Source organism: Aulonocara stuartgranti (genome assembly GCF_965226115.1).
Source record: "Aulonocara stuartgranti genome assembly, chromosome: 23".
Taxonomy (NCBI): Eukaryota; Metazoa; Chordata; class Actinopteri; order Cichliformes; family Cichlidae; genus Aulonocara; species Aulonocara stuartgranti.
In genome coordinates this window covers 21,132,709-21,154,000 of record NC_138958.1, presented here as the reverse complement: position 1 = coordinate 21,154,000, position 21,292 = coordinate 21,132,709, and the positions used below count along the sequence as shown (strand labels likewise).

At 40.9% G+C, this 21,292-nt stretch overlaps 1 protein-coding gene across 8 annotated transcripts in view; it reads left to right on the top strand.

Annotated features, from left to right (window-relative positions):
- The window catches only part of agap1 (ArfGAP with GTPase domain, ankyrin repeat and PH domain 1), a 188,034-nt gene that overhangs the window by 105,220 nt on the left and 61,522 nt on the right, over nt 1–21,292 (top strand). For 7 of the 8 annotated variants that reach the window (XM_082524688.1, XM_082524689.1, XM_082524685.1 and 4 more), the window contains 3 exons: nt 5,422–5,549; nt 6,671–6,826; nt 8,361–8,453. In XM_082524688.1, coding sequence (XP_082380814.1) covers nt 5,422–5,549; nt 6,671–6,826; nt 8,361–8,453 — 377 coding nt within the window. The remainder of the gene's footprint in view (nt 1–5,421; nt 5,550–6,670; nt 6,827–8,360; nt 8,454–21,292) is intronic. The other variant, XM_082524686.1, reaches the window with a different exon arrangement.

Here is a 21,292-nt window from a genome sequence, read left to right as displayed (position 1 = left end):
GTTTAAACTGCATGTCGTCTTTTAACCAGAATTACTTAACTTTCATAAAATGCAGAATTACATTCACACCTTTGCTGGAACCTGTTTATGCTTCTGCATTTTAGCTCTAAAAATTACACAAAACCATTTGGACATTAATCATATAAGAAACCATTTTAAACTCCAAGTTTTTTCTAGCATGATGAAACTATTCCTAAATATAATAAGATTTTGTAAATGATGCTGTTAATAAAAAAATAAAATTGGTTAAAATTTTTAGCATTTTTTTAATTAAAACTGTTAAATTTTAGCGCAAATCTGAGTTGAAATGATGTTGAATCAACTGTGCTGTGATCTGTAGTCGTCTTTGTTTTCTGCTGGGCTTCAGTGTGTGTGTATATGCATGTGTGTGTGTTTAACATGTTTAACATGTAATTTGCTGTAATGGGAAGTGAAGCCTGGTCCAGTCAGAGAGGGGCGGGGCAAGGGGGGGTGACCTCTGTGTGAGGGATCGAGGGGGGAGGAGCACAAGGGTGACAGCCCTGCACTCCCTCGTCCATCAGCGCACTAATTTAATTAGCCTAATTACACCGACGTGAACCCCAACACACACACACACACACGCGCGCGGGTCCTCCTCCTCTTCTCCTTCTTCTTCTTTTTGGTCCATGTCAGAGTGCAGACTGAGGATGCTTCGTTAGCGCTCACTAACGAGCTTTAATGACCACACACTCTCTGTCAAACAGTCACTCAGAAACATTCCTGCGATATAAAAATCACATCCAGTGTGTAAATATTCACACACTGACACCACAAACACACTAATCTGCAAAGAGCCGACTGCACAGTTTTTATTTTTGGGTTATACTAGAGTAGCTTATCTTACACTGGACCTTTATGCAGCTCCTGTCATCCAAACAACAGCAGACGTGCTGCACATCAGATTTGAAAATTCAGGGTTTATAAAAGTAGAGAGTAAACCAAAAATTACATTTACACGCGTGTCCACGGTGCCTTTGAAACAAATGGATTTAAACCTTTGCAAAAACAGCATTAAAAAAGTCTCCCACCCGAGCTCAAGTCATCTGGATTTGAACATTAATGGTTTCTTCCTTTGGCTGTTCTTAAATAGTTAAAGTACTCCTGAATAAAGCTTTACTTCTAACAAACACATAAACATGAACAGATAATTTTGTCATTTGACAAACATCAAACCAAAGTCAATTTCCTGTTTTGATACTTTAGGAAAACTGATCTGGATTCATACTAGAATTTCCTGGCTTTTTCCTCCAACCATGATCCACCGTTCCAACAAGTTTCGTGACATTTGGCTCAGCATTTTCTTTTTTCTTTTTTTAATGTGACCTTGAAGCACCACACGTTCAGATAGCACACCTGCAGCAGCTGCGGTGTTTGACTTTAACATGTAAAGAGTGAAACGCTGCAGTCAGCTCCGCCCCCCTCCCCTTCATCTTTATGTGTGAGCTGGCGGTGCAGCCCCGTCATAAATCTGATCAAAGGGGAGACGTTTCCATTAGAAGAAATGGCAGCTTCTCAGAGCAGAACTGAGATTGATGGATAAAGTTAAATTGCATTAACCGTGCAGTTTAAATATTTAGCGCAGCCTTATCATAACTGTTCTTAACACTTAAAGTAATATACAGCCTGCCAGGTGCAGGACGGACACGCTGACATGCATGTGAGAGGCTCAGTCCTCTGTGACTTTCTCACTCTGGGATTCAAACTTTGTTCTGATCAGGGCCAAAAGTCTAACTGGAGCTACATTAACTGACCACTGGTCACTATCAGTACATCGTTACCAGCGAAAACTCCAAAAAATGGTGTTAGTAAAAGCTGGAGATGTTTCGTTTTTGGACTGTTGCTCAAACAAAACAAGAAATTTAAAGATGTTAAATGATCCAACACTTGAATGATCTATTTACTTTACCCTTGTCAAAAAAAAAAAAAATCTGTTGGGATGGATTTATTAATTAGATGAACATGAATATTGGACGATCTTTAGCCGCCATGAGCCTATCAAAAGTGAAACCACATCCAGGAACGTGTCCCTGTATACCAATAATAACTGAAATAAGTAGTAGGAATTACTAATGAGTGTTTTGCCATTATAAATATTATGTAGCAAGGAAGTGCAAATGTTTAAATTTGTTAGAACGGATGCTAAAAAAGTGTTTATCCTTCCTTTATGTCAGCACAAACTCCACTGGAGAACAGAGCTAGTATTCGTCCACTGATTTTGCAGTGTTAGTTAGCACGTTGATGTTGTTTTCATTGTGCAGCTGATACGAAACCAGAAGAAAACAAAGGTCGGCGGTTCGAATCCACTTAACGGCTACCCTGAGGTACCCCTGAGCAAGGTACCGTCCCTACACACTGCTCCCCGGGCGCCTTAGTGGGCTGCCCACTGCTTCACTGAGTGAATGGGTCAAATGCAGAGAAAAACAAGTAATTTCCCCATGGGGATCAATAAAGTATCCATTATTATTAAAAAAAAAAAAAAAAAAAAGAAAGGCAGGATCCGTCCATCCATCCAGGAGTCTACAAGTCCATCCCCACTGTCCTGGATGATGTTGCATATCCCAAAAGGGCCTCAGTAAACGAACAGTCGTTTATCCATTAAACAATTTAATCAAACAATAATCTACTGCCAACATAATCAATCTTTAATTTTCTTTTTCTTAAAGGCATGAAAATGAAAATCAGATTACTGTGGGTATTTTCAATACAATAGTAAAGATAAAAGGATCTTGACCTTTTGTAGTCTACATGCAACATACAGATGAGGCCTCTAGTATGACATGAATCGACATAAAATATAAAAATGGCAACTCTGCAATTTTTTAAAACCTAAATTGATCATTAGGCTGGATTAAATCTGCCACATGGCTGGATTTGGCCCCCAGGCGTTGAGTATGACAGATGTGATGTAGACTGTACTTTGTTGTAATTCCAGTCTGCACCACAAGATAACAACTGATACGATATGTAACCTTTATTATGCAAGATACACACACTGGTAAATGGGTGCCCCCTGGTGGTGAAAGTTTGTTAAATTTTGCAGAGGACAATTACAAAAGTGTTCTTATCAAGGAGAAACTGTTGGTGCGAATTCAGTAGAAAAATCCCGCAATCAGTGTCAGACCAAATGTGTCCAAGCTTCATCAAACAAGCTAATCACCGTCTCAGCATTAACGTTGATCCCGTGGAGCTAAAAGCAGCGATTTTTGATCAGACTCGCTCCCTTTCATCGTCTGTTTTTGTTCTGAATGGCTCCATCGTGCCGCAGAGGCTTCTTTTAAACACCTCCGAGTTTCTTCTCTCTCTTTGCTGCCCTTGGCTCGGCCCCGTGTCACCTGGAGGTAAATGTTTACGACTGGGTCCTCATTAACGAAGCCGGGGCCTTTAACGAGCCCAATTAAAACAATGGCTTCATCTGCGAGAGCATGAAACAGGCCAGTGTTTATTGGAACAGAGATAATGGAGTCACTAAAGTCTTAACTCTCTCCTGTCTCCTGTCCAACACTCGGCTCCACCAGCACATCATCAGACAGACACAACAGTTTGATCGCTCCGAGCTTTGGTGCTGACCTGCTGGGACCAGATTTTAGTGTAATTATTTACGGAGGCTGGTGAGACTGACTGACTGAGCGCGCTGTGTGAACACCATTCAACCAAAGACCTTTACTGTTGTTTTCAGTTTGAAAGGACCAGGTTTTCCTCCAGGAGTTGTAAAGGACTGTTGTCAGAAAACAGAAGAAATTTCGAAAGATTTAATTAATACTAGAAAAACAAAAAGACGTGATACAAATAGACGATATTTAGGGGGAAATCTCTGAAATTTTGAAATATAATAATATAAGTACTACGCTATCCTATGTTTATTCCAACTTAATGTTTAACGTTTTCATTGATTTTGGGAGCTAATTATATATGTCAACATTAGATTGCTACTGTCAGCCTGCATATTAGAAAAACAGGAAGAGAACGTGAGAAATATACTGCTGAGGGCTAAACCAGCTGTAGCCACATACAGCCTCAGACACACAAGCCTAGAGACCAGTTAATAGCTCCATGGCGACCATGGGCGGCTAGAAAAAATTGTGCAGTCCCCAACAGGTTGGCAAGTAGTTGCTAGAGTTTGCTGGCATTGCAATTGCATCTACGGGTGACCAAACCAATCGCAATCAGGTTTTTTGTGCAGCACTCTCTTTGAAACTGATTTCACCCGGCAACAGCCAACAATCAATTGCCAACTTAGCAACTAGTTGTTCACATGGAAGCAGCTACCGGTCTCTAGGACTATATATAAGCTATACTTTGCCTGCCACCAGTTAGCCCCTTTCAGTAGGTGTTTGAACTTATATCACCTTCTATAAAACCACCAGATTGCAACAAATAAAACAACCGTTTAAATTGAAAATTGCTAGCCTTCCAAAAACTTACTTTTAGTGGTGTAAATCAAACTTCTGCTGATTCTTGAGCTAAAAACACTTCATTGGATTGAAGAGAGGTAAACTTTTGTCATAATGTAGCAGTACTTTGTCCCCTCAGGGTGGTGCTCAGGACACCAGCTGATGTTGGTGAAGACGTTCAACATTATAAGTGAAAGAGTGCGGTTTAGTCTGACCACTGTATGATTTTAAATCATAAATCTGACATTGAAGCCCTCCACCACTCTCAACAGTGCCGAGCAGTCATTATTCTCCCATTAATATCCTAAAAGGTCCTCGTCAGTCAATGAAGAACCCTCCTCCCCCAGCCATTATGAGCAGCCAATCAGAGGAGAGAATGCTTGGATCTTCCCTGCCTCAACCTGACTTGAGTTGTACTGAGGATCATAAAAACATCAGTAGAAATGATGTTAAGAGGACTCCATGTGGTTATAATGTGGAAGATGCCTAATTTAAAACAATGACAGAAGAATTAGGAATTCAAACAGTCACGTTTGTTTCAGACGTATTCTGGGTTTTAATGGACAAAAGGTGATTCCCCCCCCCCCCCCTTTTTTTTTTTTTTTTCTAAATTAAAGTGAAAATGTAAATGGTGACTTTCACTGCCTTGTTTGTGACTCCTGGGTTAAACCCTTAGCTGCTTTTAGACTGTAAAACGGCTCCTCTGAGCTTTATATACACTTTAATAAAACCACCAAACTGAGAGAGGGGCTGGTTACAGCTCAATAAAACCAGACACAGACGCTTTTTTCTTTTTTACATGATGCCAGACATGAACACACTTCACCCCGAGGATGTGATGATGACAGCAGGCAGTAGGTGGTGCTGGTTTTTAAAACCTAAAAGGGGGACACCATGTTCCTCTTTGAGCACTGATATTTTCTTTTTGTAGTCACCTCACTGGTTGTTGGACCTCACTGAGTGTTTCGGTGTACTTCGGTCTGATTTGTGTGTGTTTTGTGTGTTGCAGTTGCCCAGAAGATCGTGGCCACCAGGAAGAAACAGCAGTTGTCCATCGGGCCTTGCAAGTCACTCCCCAACTCCCCGAGTCACTCGTCTGTCTGCGCCACACAAGTGTCAGCCGTCCACATCAGCCAGGTCAGAGGTCACACAGAGTCACATTTGCATTACATTGGTTTACAGTCATTACATAGCACTGCTGGTTCATCAGTCAGCTAAAGAGGCACCATGTCACATGTTGTCAGCTAGCCTCTTTGATTGTAGTTGAACACCTTCACTTTGTGCCATTGCACTAATTACATTATACAGAAGTTAGTATAATGGAGCTGATGAATCCTTCTTGTGATGGTTAATTTGTAACATTAGGTGTTACCATACCAGCCCATAGAGTTTGAATGAGTTAGCTGACCTGGTGAACTGTGTCTGAGCTGATGAAGGTCATGTGACGATATGAACAGCTGCTAAATGGGCTTTTTAGTTAGAGCCCTCTTCTCATCCCCAACCTGTCGCAACAGATACCCGAGCCTGGTTCTGCTGGAGGTTTCTTCTTGTTAAAATGGAGTTTTTCCTTTCCACCGTCACTAAGTTTTTGCTGAAAGTGGGCCATCTTACTGTTGGGGTTTCCTCTGGCTTGAGGAGACTGTTGTTGTGAATGAATTGATTTAACTAGATACTAAGGGCAATAAAATCTTGGTCTTGGCAGTAAATCACAGCCTATCTCTGCTGAAGCATGGTGAGATGAAGCTGAAAGCTCTGGAAAAAAAATCCTCAGTGGACCTTTAGTCTAAATGATCAATTAAACCAATCAGATTTTTCTGAAATAAAGAGACATTTGCACTCAGTGTTCATAGCTTTTAGCAAAAACGCCTATATCAAAAATCAAACACATTCCTGGAGAACATGAACAACAAACAAACTGCTCCAACATCTGCCTGAACCACACTGTGTGCAGCTCGAGCTTCAGGCCGTTAAACACTTCGATCCTCATCCTTCAGTCCTGCATCGATTTCTCATTAAAAAGCCATCGCTCAGCTCCCGCGTCCCCCAAGAGAGTGGCGTTTATCTCTCCGCTGTCCTTACAGACGGCCCTCTGTGCTTTCTCAGCTCTGTCTGATTACTGTCAAGTACTCCAGGAAACTGCACCTTAGCCATGACCCCCCATTTTCAAAACACTCTCAGATTTCACGCTAAAACAATATGACTCTGCTTCCTTCTCTCTCCTTTGATTTTCCTGCTTTTCTGCTCCTCCGTCCTTTCAGACGAGTAATGGTGGCGGCAGTTTGAGCGACTACTCGTCATCTGTGCCGTCAACACCGAGCACCAGCCAGAAGGAGCTCCGTATCGATGTCCCGCAGACCACCAACACGCCAACACCCGTCCGCAAGCAGTCTAAACGCCGCTCCAACCTCTTCACCGTGAGTCGCCATCAAACACGCAGCCCACAGAAGCCACGGAAAAAAATATTGCACCAGACTTCCGGTTTTGTAGTTATGGACATCATTTCTAATCTATCACAAAGCTTTTGCGTGTAAATTTATAAAAAGAGACTAAATATTAGGAATCTGTCCAGGTTCAAACGTTCCCACTCAATGTTCTCATTATTACGCCTGATTTTAAATCCAAGAACAGTTTTGAAATACCTGATTTTTCGCTATATGGGAGTCCCAGAAATAGTTTTAATAAAGCACGATTGCAGTTTGCTGCCTGTTTCAGTTTTGCAATGTTAACTGTAACAGCTAATTTAGTGTTAGTTTTAGTCATAGTCTTTTGTTAAAGCTAAATTGTTTTAGTTTTATATAGCATAAGATTATCATAGACTGCATCCAAAGTTGTTTTATGACTTCTGCTATAAAGTATAAAAGTCACAAAAGAGTATTATTTTCTCTGACATCAAATGTGAAACGTGTGCGTGTGTCTACTCTCTTGTTCCTCCCAAGCATTTGATTGTTACATTTTCATGATAAACCCGTGAGGCTTGGAAGCACCTGTAGATTAACCAAACTGCTTTGCGTGGTGACTTGATGGCTTGATGCACAAATGGCTTTTCTTTTTCTTTGTCTGTGGTATTGAGAAAGAACTTTACGTCCTCTTGACCTTATAAATGATCATGTTTACATGTTTTAAAACTCCCTAAAGTCGTGTAAAAAAGTCGCTCTTTCATTCTTTTTTTCTTTCCTACTGTAAAATCTTTCAGAGCTTCCAGTTTGAGCACATGAGATTCATCAGCTGTTGGAAAATAGCTGGTGTGAATATCTTCCACATTTTACTGAGCACGAACTGAAAGAGCAAAGTCACAGACTGAAAGTAAACTGTCACTGTATGCTGATGATGTGATGCTGTTTATTATAAAATTTCAATCAGTTCAAACACAGTCCAGTTTCAGGGACTCCAGCTATCTGAGGTAAAGCTTTGCAGCTACAGCTGCACCTAATAAAAAACACTTTAATTCAACTTAATACAATTTAAACAGGTAAGTTGTAAAGAAATTCACCCCCTATCCTGTATGATGGGGGAAATATATTTTTTGAGATCAAAACAGTTTCTGTAGCTGGCTTTTACAGCCATCATATATTTTGGGTGTAAAGTTGGGCATTTTAATATGTGAGTCTATGGGGACTGACTGGCTTTTTGAGCCAGCTTCTAGTGGACATCGAGTAGCAGCTTTTGGTACTTTTATGTCTAAGCCCAAGTTGGCCTTTGTTGTTTGATGACATGTTAAATGAATAATCAGTCAACTGGAATCAGTATATTTTTGGTAACTGAATCATCAGTTAGTCCCTTCTCTTTGAACTCTTCCAGGATTTTTTAGAGTTTTCTTGACTAAAGATGATTTAATCACTCTACATATCAGACATGTCTGCAATAGCTGTTGACTTTTACTAAACTGATATGTTGTGGTTTTTGCCTGATGTGTTGATACTAACTCTTCTTATCTGGTCTTCTCCACAGTCGAGAAAGGCGAACGAGGCGGACAAGGACAAGAAGGGCCTGGAGGCTCGAGCCGACAGCATCGGCAGCGGGCGAGCCATCCCCATCAAACAGGTGAGACTTCCTGTCTACTCTGCTCGCTCGCTCTGTGTGTTTGAAGCTTCGGCCTTGATTAACAGTGAAATCACACACTTGACATCAATTAGAGTGAGGGGCTCTCCTGGGTCCTCCAACCAGATCATTAGGAGAAGGAGAGGGACGGATTCGCCGTCACTCCTGTTTCTTCCTCCCCTCCCTCTGTTCATCCATTCATCTCCCGCTTCTCTTCTCCCTTCAAAGCCGCTTCCTTTTCTCTGGACTTCTTCTCCTTCCTGAGCTGCTTGATCGCGCCGTTTTAAAGGAATGAAAGAAGGAGACCGTCTCCACTGCGAAACGTCCCTGCTGCGACAGCGAGGAGAGCACCTGAAGTGGCTCTTAATTTGTTGCAAACAAGCTCCCCTTGTGTGGAGCAGCAGAGAGTGAGGAGGGGGTCTCCTGACGAGCAAATCAGGCAATTAGCGAGCTCTAATCGTGGCCTCTCGAGTCGCTGCCGCGGCCTCGTTTGTACTCTCCTAATGAACAAATCGCATCTCTGATTAGGCGCCGCCTCGACAGGAGAGAGCGAGAGAGGGGCTGCTGTTTGTGTTCGGGGTCGGCGTTTAAGAAACGAGCCTGCTGTGATCGCACAGCGGCGTCGACAGTAATTGCAGCAGAACGTGTGAAAATCCCTCTTCAGCTCCCAGTGGCTTCAATTGCATTTTTGTCGTCTTATTCTTTTTCTTCTTCTGTGGTGGTAATGCAGCGGTGGATCTCAGCGGGCTGTTTGAGCGCCAGAAAGACATTACATTATGTTGTTAATCATCTGAAAATGGAGCTCAGCTGAAACGTGCCAGGTTTCATTTTTAAACGAGCACCTCATTACGTTCACACAGATTATTCTGCTGCTTTAGTCTATGCTGTGTTCAGGTCATGTGGGAATTATGACTTCTGCTAAATCACTGGTTACTTCATTCCAAATTAAATTTATTTTACTTATCTCTGGTTTTTCAGTATTTTAATGTCAATCAGCTGTTGTGTTTCCAGTATCCTCACTAAGACGTTATTCTACAGTAATTATCTGAGATCATAACAGTACTAACTATGTGTGTGCTATCAGAGGATCATATAACTGGTTTAAAACATAATAGTGGCTATATACTGTGAGGGAAAAACTCAATTAAAAAAACAAAAACTCAAAGATTAACAACAAATTAGATTTTCTCACTATGTCAACTTTTTTTAAGCATCTTAAAAATTTAGGAAACAATTATATTCTCTTGACTTAATTCCAATTCAGTTCAAAATTAAAAAAATTTATGGAACAAAAACATGAAAAAAAGATAATTTACTCAAATTAAAATTGAAGTGTCAGCGAGAAAATGTATAAATGTATAATTTTTGGTGAAATAAAAAAATAAAAAGGTGTCGCCAGCACCCTTTTATTTTAAATAAATAATAATAATAACTAAAATAACTCTCGAAGCATTAGAGAAATTTAAAATCTGAATATTGAGATTTTTTGAGATTATTTCATTTCTTCTGGATGCTTGATGTCGATCCAGAAATATTAACATGTAGTGAACACATGAAACTACAGATTTCATCAGGTGAAAAATGTTTCTGTTCGCCTCACATCCTAACCTCACAGTCAGAGGACCACTGTTCGTTATCCAAATTCATGCTAATAAAGCTGGACGCAGACTCCGCCTCCTCCAGAGCAGAGTGAGAAGAGGAGGAGGAGGCGCTGCGAGGCTGAGCGCAGAGCTTCCTCCTGTTGTATTTTTTGGAAGTGGACGTTAATTGATTTGATGGTTCCCTGTGGCCGCTCTCGCCTCGTCTCCTGCCTGCTCCTCAGTGTCGACACTGGCTCAACACACCGCTGACCTGCTGCCTCATTACACCGCGTGTGTTTTAAATGCACAGTGTGTGTGTTAGGAAAGAGGCTGCTTTTCACATTCAAGGTTCAACTACCTTTTCCCCATTATCGCTCCATTTGCACTCCATTTTACTCTCTGTATGTGTGTCTGCATGTGTGTGTGTGTGTGTGTGTGTGTGTGTGTGTGTGTGTGTCATTAGCATCGTACTCACACTTGTTTTTAATGAGACTCTCTCCCTCACCTTTTAGTCTCGAAGCACGAACCCATTATTTTCTCATCCAGGTGTTTTACTAAACTTATTTTATTTGCTTGCACCTTGAAATGTTCAGTATTAAAAAAAGCTCATAAAAGGAGAAAATAAACAGGCTACATTAAATTAAACTGCACTGAAATTAAAAATAAAACAAAATTAAATTAAACTACCATCTATTGACCTGAAATGTGCAAAAATTGGCAAATTGTGTGTAACTAGTAGAAGCCACTATTCAAATTTGGCATCTTTACCCATAGAAGGCGCCTTGCTGACTCTACAAATTTTCATGACAAAAAAAATAAAAACATTTCTAAATTAAAAAAAACAAAACAGTAGCTTTTATCTTAATAACCCAGAGGTGTGGATTCACCCATTGCTTTATAAAACCTCAATTATGACTATGACCATGTTGATGCCTGATTAGCGAGCTCTATTCATAAACTATATAGACACAGGAACAGATGATAGTTAGTGAGTTGTTAGTAATTAACTTGTTTACTAAAATGCTACGAATAACTGCATTAAAAATCTCCTGAAAGGTACAGACTGAGCATAAGCTATTACTATATGCTGATGATGTAATTCTATTTATTACAAAACTACACACAACAATCCAAACACAGTAAAATTAACCCCCTTTGCAGCCATTATGAATAGAATACAAGACATTTTTTGTAACAAGCTGTAATGTTTATTTGTGCTGTCGAGTTAGATATTTGAACATGGTGATTGCCTCAGTTTTGGAGCCAGCCCCTAGTGGACATTAGGGAAAGGGCAATTTCTGGTGCTTAGTTTCATTTTTTTATTTTTTTATTTTTTGGAGGTTTAAGCTTCATCTTTAAGAAAGAAGCAGTTCACACCATTCAAATTGCTGGTAAAAATTATACAACATCTCTTTCACTGGCTGTGATAACTTTTCCTACTTTAAATTAAATTTGTCAGGGACATTTTCAGTCTGAAATCTTTCTGCAAAACCCATCTTGATCTCATGACCACTAAACTGGCCTCTGATTAACATTGTACTGTCGAGGTAGAAGGCAGCTGGCCTTAAAAAGCAGCATCAAGGTCCTCACTAAACAATGAAAATCTGAAATCGAAGCTTCATAATAAATGTTTCAATGAATAAACCTCTATTATGTTTGTTGCCCTGTCAATCAAACAGAAAGAGGGGGGGACTTTAATGTCTTCTTCTATAGAGTTTCTGTAGAATTTCTGGAGTAGTAGCTGTCTTCTCACTGTCACCAGTCACCTTCTTCTTCTTTCCAGTTTATTAGTGTCACCTGTGTATGTGTTGTACCTGAATGTGTGTGTGTCTGAGCCACTTGTTGCCCGCCCTGATCTCATTAGAGCGACTCTTAGCGTGACACTCGACAACTCGAGGTGACGGCGGTTCACTTCTTAAAGGGGAACGCCTTCGTTAAGAGAGTCCAGAGCTCATTAAGACAACACACATACACGCACACACAGAGACAGAAGCCAGGTCACTGTGGCTGTAATGAGAACAGGGCGGATCTCGACTCTGACACTATTAGCCAAAACAAATTCACACAAACACGTAAACACGCTGGTCATGAGTAGCATTCACAGCAGCGAAGGTTTGTCTCTAGTTTTTCTTTTTCTTGTCTGGTTTTCAGTGTAAAAAAATGACACAAAGACTGTCAGTAAAAGTAAAGACACTTGGTTTGGTTTCATGAGACAAAGAAAACCGGCCCATTTTTTTCTGATTGATCCAGTGATTAGTCAGTTAATCAGGACACAGTAATTCTAAGACCTTCGGTTTCCTTTCTAGAAGTTTATCCTCCTTTCTGACACTTAGACTAAAACGTATTAATGAACATCATGTTTTATTCAGTAAAACTTAAAAATAAAAACTGAGCCCCTTAACTGATCAGGAAAGGACAGAGATCAAGGCAGACGAGGGCTGTTTTCTTCTATAGGTTTCTGTTTTATACTCTCAGAGGTGTTGTTATGTGACGTAGCTTAAAAATGCTTCATTTAACAGACATGCTAGCATTAGCGTAAACAAAAACAACTCAGGGTTGCAATTGATCCCTGAAACTAAACAAACCCTCCATGAATCAAATATATTGCCCATTTTGAACATGTTTTTTCTTGGATAGTCAAATTTCCTGCTATGTTTAAGTGTACTGTAGCTGCTAGCTTCTTAAGCGTAGCTTGCTTGCTAACATGATCTCTGTCTAAATGTGATACAAAGCCACATAAGTGTTATGTCCCTGTTATACAATATAATGTTGTTGTTTCCACATTGGAAGATGGTGACAGCATCACTTCAGCTTTGCTTTTATTTTATTTTTTAATCAGTCAATTTATTTATTTATTTATGATCTCCGTACACCTCTTTGGCAGCAACAGTAAAGCGTGTGAGGTTACAACAACTGAGAGCTACATGACGGGCTGTAATGACACGAAAGTACGGCTTGTGCCAGCGGAAGTGACATCACTTTTATCATGCGGTGCTGTTTGTGAGGACAAGAAGGGTTATTGAGCTGCTGTCTAAAGCCGGAACAAGAGGACATATAAACTGTTCCTACTTCTTTACTTCTTTAAACCACCGAGGAGTAAACCACGTAAATATGTTTGCAAATGCAAGTGAAGCTCCAGAGTGGTGCGTTCAAATGTGGTATTATAACCTGGAAATTTTCCAATCCATCCGCTCACCATTGTGTAATGAATATTTGATTTAATAATGAACATGTTTATGCTAATGAACTCTCTGAGGGATTACATTCACGTCTGCCACCTGCACGATGAACCAAAGCAGGAAACACATGTGGTGTTGAAGCTGAAACCTCCTGCGAAGATGCTCCACTGCGACTCGAAGCCACAGAGGAAATGCTGGCTGTACCAACACCCGATTGGTCGTTTTTTTGTTTTTCTTCTTCTTCTTCTTCTTTTTTGAAGTGAGCGGATGCGTCCAGCTTTGTTTACAGAGGCTGTTGACGGCGCAGGGTTCCTCCGACATCTGCTCCACGCCACTAATTAGCCGATAATTACCGGAGAGAGAGGGAGAGGCTCGCTCATGTCTCTGTCAAGCGGCTGACCGAGGTGCTTTGAAAACCAACAATCTAACAAATTAATTTCCTTCGACACAGCAGCCGAGCCTCTGGGACCGGACACACTGGAGAGGTGCTCGTTGTTGGGGTTTTTTTTTCCCCTCTTTTTTTCTGTAAACCTTTATTTACTTTGGGAAGGTTCACTGAACTCACCTGAGAAATAGGGAGGACAAACACTGCCAAAATCAAAACAGAAACTTAAAATTCTTAAAACTTTATCTAATTGATTTTTGAATATTTCTCTGGATCCTTTTTATCTTACTTTATTCATGAGTTTCACAGGCCTCTGTCATCAGTATGATAATTACCTTGCTTAAAAACTCATGTAAACTTCAGGTAGGAAAGTATGGAGGACTGCAGGTGCCAAAATCAATAATAAATAATAATAAAAAATCACTCTATTAAATGCATCAAAATAATTAATGTAAATTAAAAGTTGATAAATTGATTATCCTAATTTAATTTGCCTTTACATTTATTTATATTCCTTTATTTATTTACTTTGTCATTTATCTAGTTATTAAGGAACAATAAGGGCATGCAAAGAAAAAGCAAACTGAAAGTAAAATGAAGTGAAATTTAAAAAAAATAAGGAAAATGCCTGAACAGATATTGAAAAAAATAATAAATTGATAAATAAGTAATTATTTGTTCAGCTGAATTCCCAAATTACTATGTGTTAATTTGCATGGTTCTTTTGCTAGTGGCTCTAAAGCGGCCTGTTAGGACCACATGTTCACTAACTGTAACTCCCAGGGCTTCTTCTTTTTCTGCATTGCATTGCTAGCTACAAAGATTTGTGATGTGGACTGTATTAACATCTAAAATGATCTCTCAGAGAGAAAATTAGAAGCAACAGATAGCATTTTTCTTTGTGCGTTCATTTATGTTTATGCCAGCTACCTTCCGGTCAGTTGAATATGCGGATTCACTGCCATTTACTTGATGTGCTTCCTGTAAACAGAAATCCCTCTCCCCAGCAGTCTTGTCTATCAGTATTTGACCTTTGTGCTGCATTTTGTAGTTTTAATCGTAACTCTGTTGTCATGTTGGTTGCCTCATCTATCTGATTGAGATTACCTTTTTGCACATCTGCAGATGAGTCTTCCAGACTTCCTAAGATATCTGGCTTGTTTGTTTTCCCACCTAGAGGAAACAGATGTGTAAAACTCATATTAGACCTCAGAACTCTCCAACCAGGACTTCAAACTAAGCTCCAAGTATGCAGCTAGAAATGTTACAACCTCCAAACAGATCTCTGACCTGTCCGACATCCCTACTTTAGCGCTGATGCTTTGTAGAAGAACTGTTAATAGATTCCCTGACCTCCACCGAGACGACCTCCTCCTGTAAATGAACATTTTGCATCTCCTCCTGAGCTCCACTTGGAGTCTGAAGTCTCAAGGCTTTTGGATGCTGTCGCCTTCTTCCTGCGAGGAGCTGATTAGTGTCGTGCTTGTAATTGCCTCTCGCGGGGTTGCAGACGAGCACGGGGCTGGGTGGTTTTGACAAGTCTACTCGTCCCCCCTCGGCGCTGGGCGCTTTGTAAGGAGTTAAATTGGATGGTTAATTCGGGTGTTATTTACCCTGTAATTCATTAGTTTCGCCCCGCCATTGGCAGCGGGCAGGCTGTAATTTCACGCTTCGCAATAAAAGATGTCTCATAATCTGCTTCATTTAGCAGCCAAAGAATTTAATGAAATTAACTGCAGCCCTAATTAAGACGGTGAATATTAAAGACCTGCTATCAAGGCTTTAACGAGGGTGACATGATCCGCCTTCCGCCGGATTGGAAAAATATCATTTCCCTGGGAAAGGTTGTCACCGCTCGGAGCCATTTTGGCCATGATGACATTTTTGTCATGCACACTAACCCCTGGAAATGAGATTTTTTGGGGGGTGGTGGCGGTGGGTGGAAGATGTGTTGGAGGGATGTCTCTCCCTTTTTAGTTTGAGAAATAATTAAAACAAGGAACACAGGCGTCAATCAAAGAGCATTTTTAGACTGTGCTCATTACGCCGCTGCGTGGCAGTCTCCATGGAGCAATCCCGAGTTTTTGTTTGGCACGGAGGTGTTGCTCTGAGCTCGCTGGAAGTGTCCCTGTGGTCGCTTTGTTGTTTCACACCGTATGAGAAAGTGTGTGTGTTTGGGTGTGTTGTTACACTTATTTGATGAAAAGCTGGACAAAAGTGCCCGGCGGTGACCTGAAGGGTTCTCGCAGAGGAAGAGGAGTCATGTTTCCTTCACATCCTGTCTCTCACCGAGCGTCGAGCCGAGCGAGGGGCGAGGTTTTTTATCCACTAATGAATTGAGACTGCTGAAGTAAGGTTTGGATAATTGAGTTTCTAATTAATTACCCAGAACTCTTATCAGATAAATCAGCCCCTCTTCAGCCCCCCTCTTCTTCTGTGGTGTTTTATTTGATCTGGTCTGCGTCTTGCTCCCCTGGGCTTGCCCTTCGCTGTCCTTGCCTCATCAACAGTGACCTTGTCATGGAGCCTGAAGCTGCTGCGTGGCTGTCAGTGTGTTTTGATGGTAGTTATGGGGTTTGCCCTCTGCTGTGGTGGTTTTTTAATGATTTTTACTGTTTACTTCGAGGCAACAAATCTTGTTTTTTTTAATTCCTGTCATCCTTTGTAGTGATCAGGTCAAGAACCACATGGAAAGAAATGAATCAAAAGAACTGGAGCTCCACCAGGGCCGTTCAGTTTCCTTTATTTGTTGTTTTAATCATGGAAAATAAATCTTAATAACTGCATCCAGAACACTCACAGTTTAATTTGATTTTAATCCTTAGTTTGCGAAGAAATAATCATAAATAGGGTCTTGGCTGAAAAATGAATATTCAATCAATTTTAAGTGCAAAAACACCAACCTGTGGACGAATCTGTGGGAACAAAGTAACAAGATGTAAACTCCATGTGGTGTCATTAATAGCCTCCCCACCCACATTTCTTATTTTATTTCACTTTTCACTGTCAAATAAAAGCCCAAAAATAATTACATTAACCTTTCTCAACACAAGAAAAAAACCTTGTCCACACTAAATGCAGGCACTTAACACCCTGTATGTCAATTCTCAAGCAAAACCCATCATAAATAATTTGACTTTTATTATCACATTTTTAACCTTTTGTCAGAAAAAGCAAAAAGGGCTTGTTTTTGTCAGGTATCAATGAGTGATGTTTGATTCATATTTAGTTTGAAAACCGGAAATACATTAATACATTGCAAGATGAGAGAAGGAGACAAAGAGAACAGTAATGGAAGACTACCTGCTAGCATGCTCACATTAGCTGTACACTTTCTAAAAACCAATCCCTGACGACGTTCAGACTAAGCCATTCGGGGAAATACCTGGAGGTTAAGCATCCGCAGACAGTTACCAGATAAGAATGCCAGTGGTTAATGTTGAAAGGTAGTTCAGGTTTATAGTTAGGATAGCTCCCTTTGGTGGTTTTAGAAGCAAGCCCAAATATGAAGAAACCCCAGGGTAAACCCACGACCTGCTGAAGAGTTTATATATCTTTTCTGGTCTGGGAATGCTATGGAATTTCCCAGAAGGAACTGGAAAGCGAGAAGCTTGAAAGAAGGATCTCTAAAAAATCTTTGATTAGCTTGCTGCCCAAGTTCAGATAAACCAAAGGCGATGGATATATGGAATTCCAGGAATTATAGTATTGGGAGCCACGAAGTTCAGTGGTTGGTAGAGCAAAATTACTTTTTGTGTTCTTACAGTTTAATTTTCCATCTTGGTAGCACAGATGTTTAGATGTTTTGTCGTTGTTTACACTTTAAGTGACAGTTGTCAGTGTCGCATCATATCTTGGAGGGTGAAAAAAGATTTGAGTTGTAAGAACTTAAAGGCAACATTGTCTTCAACAATTAGTAAAACTGCAAAAAAGTTCCTACATTCAAAAGAGCCTAATTCCAGGACCTAGTGATTGCACTTTCAAGTCATCCATAAAGACATGATCTTTAGTTTTGGACTGCCTTTGAAAAGTCCACCCGGATTTTCTGATTCGTTTTCTAATCTGTGACAAACGGCACCAGTCTACTCTAAACCACTGTGAAGAAGATCTACCTACTATGACCTGCAGCAGGGGGTCAAAGAGCTTTCAGTTGCTTCCCACAAAGAGGATATTTACCTGGAGTAAGTCAGACAGCATCGGCCCCTTTCCTTTATTTTCTCTTTTTGTCTTCTTGGAGATTAGAGGAGTGAACATTTCACACTCTGTCCTCTTGTCTGAGAGGATGATAGATGACCTGCAGACGCTGCTCAGGCTGGATCAGATGGCCACCACGATACAGAAGGGATCCCTTTCTCGTCACCCCCCTCGCACTCCTCTGTCGGCGGGGGGTGACACCTCTAATTTAGCCTCCTGCTCTCGAGGGACGTTGAAGAACAAAAGGGCCTTAGCTCCTTTGAGATCATCCTGTTCTGTGGAGGGTTTGTCCAGTGATATTGCCTGCCCCGTATCTCCTCCAAGATCCGCTGTCACACTCTTCAGGAGGCCCCGGTAGAGTCCATTGTCTGAGCAAAATAGGGGGGTGATTGAGTGATTAGAGAGTAGATTAGTCTGTATCAATAGGCAGGCAGCCTCCAAGAGGAGAAAAGTTTTCCTTCTAATTTGACTCACACAATGGAAGAAGGAATTATGGTTCATGTTACTGTTCATGTTCCTCAGTTTTAGCTTCAGACAAAGAGGTAAAAGTTGTGTCTTGTGAGCACACCTTTACGCCTCAGAAATCATTTTCTGTGCAATATGTTCGTCCTCGAACATGCCGGACATGTGACAGCTGTGGTCTTTAATCAGAGACCCTCAGGTACGAGCCTTTCCGATGCGTCGTCTAACGAATGACTTCATCTCTTGGCTTCCCCCGAGCTAGCGACCTTTTCTTAAGCACTACCCCACAATACTTCAACCGAGGCAAAGAAGTGAAGGTAGAGAGTGTCTCGGGGAGTTTTGTTTTTTGGGGGGTTGTCTGTCTACATCTATTTGTCTATCCATCCTTGTTTGCTTTCTTTCCGACTGAAACCCAACACAGACCCTTCATGCCCCTTTGTTTTGTTCTCCAGAGAAGAATCCTCATTGATGCCCTCGGACGTTTTCTGTTGCTTAACAAATGACTTCATCTTCCCGCTCCCTGGAGCTAGCGACCTTTTCCTAAGCACTACCCCACAATACTTCACCAGGGCGGAGAAGTGCCTCAGTCGGAGGGGAGAGAGTATATCTGAGGATGTATTTATCTCCCCACATCTATTTTCCAATGTGGAGACCTTGTGAGCTGTCATAGCTGCTCCCCCCTCTCCTCCTCCTGAAGGTAAAATAAGTGTGTCACTAAGCTCGGGGAGGTGAATAATGAAAGATATTACCCATCATGAGGATTTCAACGTGGCGTTCAATTAGCCTTCCTCTCGCACAAACTGATCGCTTGTCATCCTCAGGATGAATGGACAAAATTAATCCACTGACGTCTCCCTCCCCAAAACCCGGGTTTAGGTGAAGGTCTGTGAAAGATGTTGGTTCATCTCTCAGTTTCGTTTGGTGGTGATCAACCATCCACCTCTTAATGCTCCATTGTCTTGTTTCAATTTACTTTCTCTTTTGATCCTGTAGTGCAAAAATATTTCACTTTTTGTTTTAGGATTCAGGTAAAATCTTAAAATGTATTCAATTCAATTTTATTTATACAGCGCCAAATCACAACAGCAGTCGCCTCCAGGCGCTTTATATTGTACAGTAGATCGTACAATAATAGATACAGAGAAAAACCCAACAATCATATGACCCCAATGAGCAAGGACTTTGGCGACAGTGGGAAGGAAAAACTCCCCTTTAACAAGAAGAAACCTCCAGCAGAACCAGGCTCAGGGAGGGGCGGGGCCATCTGCTGCGACCGGATGGGGTGAGAGAAGGAAGACAGGATGAAAGACATGCTGTGGAAGAGAGACAGAGGTTAATAACAGATATGATTCAATGCAGAGAGGTCTATTAACACAAAATGTAGATGAAAGCAACATTTTTTCCCCACTGATTTTTAATTCTTTTCTTCTATTATGCAACCAAAACACATCAGAATACATTTTTGATGTCAGGCTGTGAAAATTAGGGGTGGGTTTTGATTATCGATTTATCCATTAAAATTGATTCTAGCTTGGATAACGTGATATCAATTCTTTAAAATCCTGAATCGATCTTTTAATATAAATTTATTTTGCCCGAAACGCCAGAATTTCAGGTTGAACCTCAAACAATTTACAACAACCACCAAACAGCTAAAACAGTAAATGAGAGCAGGTATTCTGCACAAAGACGTAAACACACAGCGCGGACCCGCCGACTAGGGCTGGGTATCATCACTGATTCTAGAATCGATTCTATTCCGATTCACAAGGTCCTGAATCGATTCGATTCAATTCGATTCGATTCAATTCGATTTGAATCTGGGAAATTTTCCCTCAGACAGTCAGAAATATTATAATTATAATTTGTATCTGTAAAAAGGAAGCTGAGCACGCAAGACTTTATCAAAGGTGTAAACGTCACAGCAGATGCCTTTGTGTCAAAGTAGCTGAAGATAAAACACAGAAAAACATGAAGGTGATTTTCCTGGCCTGGGATTTTATAAAAATATTCTGCAGTACATCAAAAACGAAAGAAAACCATTAATCAATTTATGAACATTACCTCTGAAGCTACAGAAGCTTATCTTGGACTTCAGGAAGGGCAGAGCAGACCCGGCCCCACTTTACATTCACGAGAGCTGTGTGGAGAGGGTACACTCCATGAGGTTTCTGGGCGTGCAGATATCTGATGACCTCTCCTGGACTGCAAATACTACAGCGGTGGTTAAAAAGGCCCAGCAGCGTCTCCACTTTCTGAGAGTGCTCAGGAGGAACAACCTGGAGGAGAGGCTGCTGGTGACATTTTACAGAGCCACCATAGAGAGCATCCTAACGTACGGCATAACAACATGGTATGCAGGGTGCTCAGCTGCAGACAGGAAAGTACTGCAGAGGGTCATCAACACAGCCCAGAAGATCACTGGCTGCTCTCTGCCCAGCCTGGAGGTCACTGCAAACTCTCGGTACCTCAGCAGAGCTGGCAATATCATCAAGGACTACTCTCACCCCAGCAACCAACTGTTTGAACTATTACCGTCAGGCCAATGGTACAGGTCACATAAAACCAGGACAAACAGATTCAGGGATAGCTTCTTTCCCAGAGCTATCACCGTAGTAAATAAGCACAAAAACAATTGAACCTATTCCATACCGTCACTGTCATTATATTAATGCTGCTATCCTGTATATATTGTACATACTATTGTTTGAGTACTTACGATTGTTTTTTTTGTACTTTTTATATTTTACATTTATATTTATTATTGAAACTTGCACCAAGGGAGTGGCACTCCAATTTCGTTGTACTCTGTACAATGACAATAAAGGCTATTCTATTCTATTCTATTCTACAGCGGTTTTATTAGAGACACGGCTAAGCGTTTTGCATTTTGCATAATTTTAAAAAGTTTACATTTGTTCAGTATTGAACGGCAGAAATTAGGTTTTCTTTTCGGAAGTCAATCAATCAAAGCTTTATTCGTCACATGCAGGTTGCCCTGCAGTGAAATGGGACCCCCCCCCCCGACCATACACATATAGC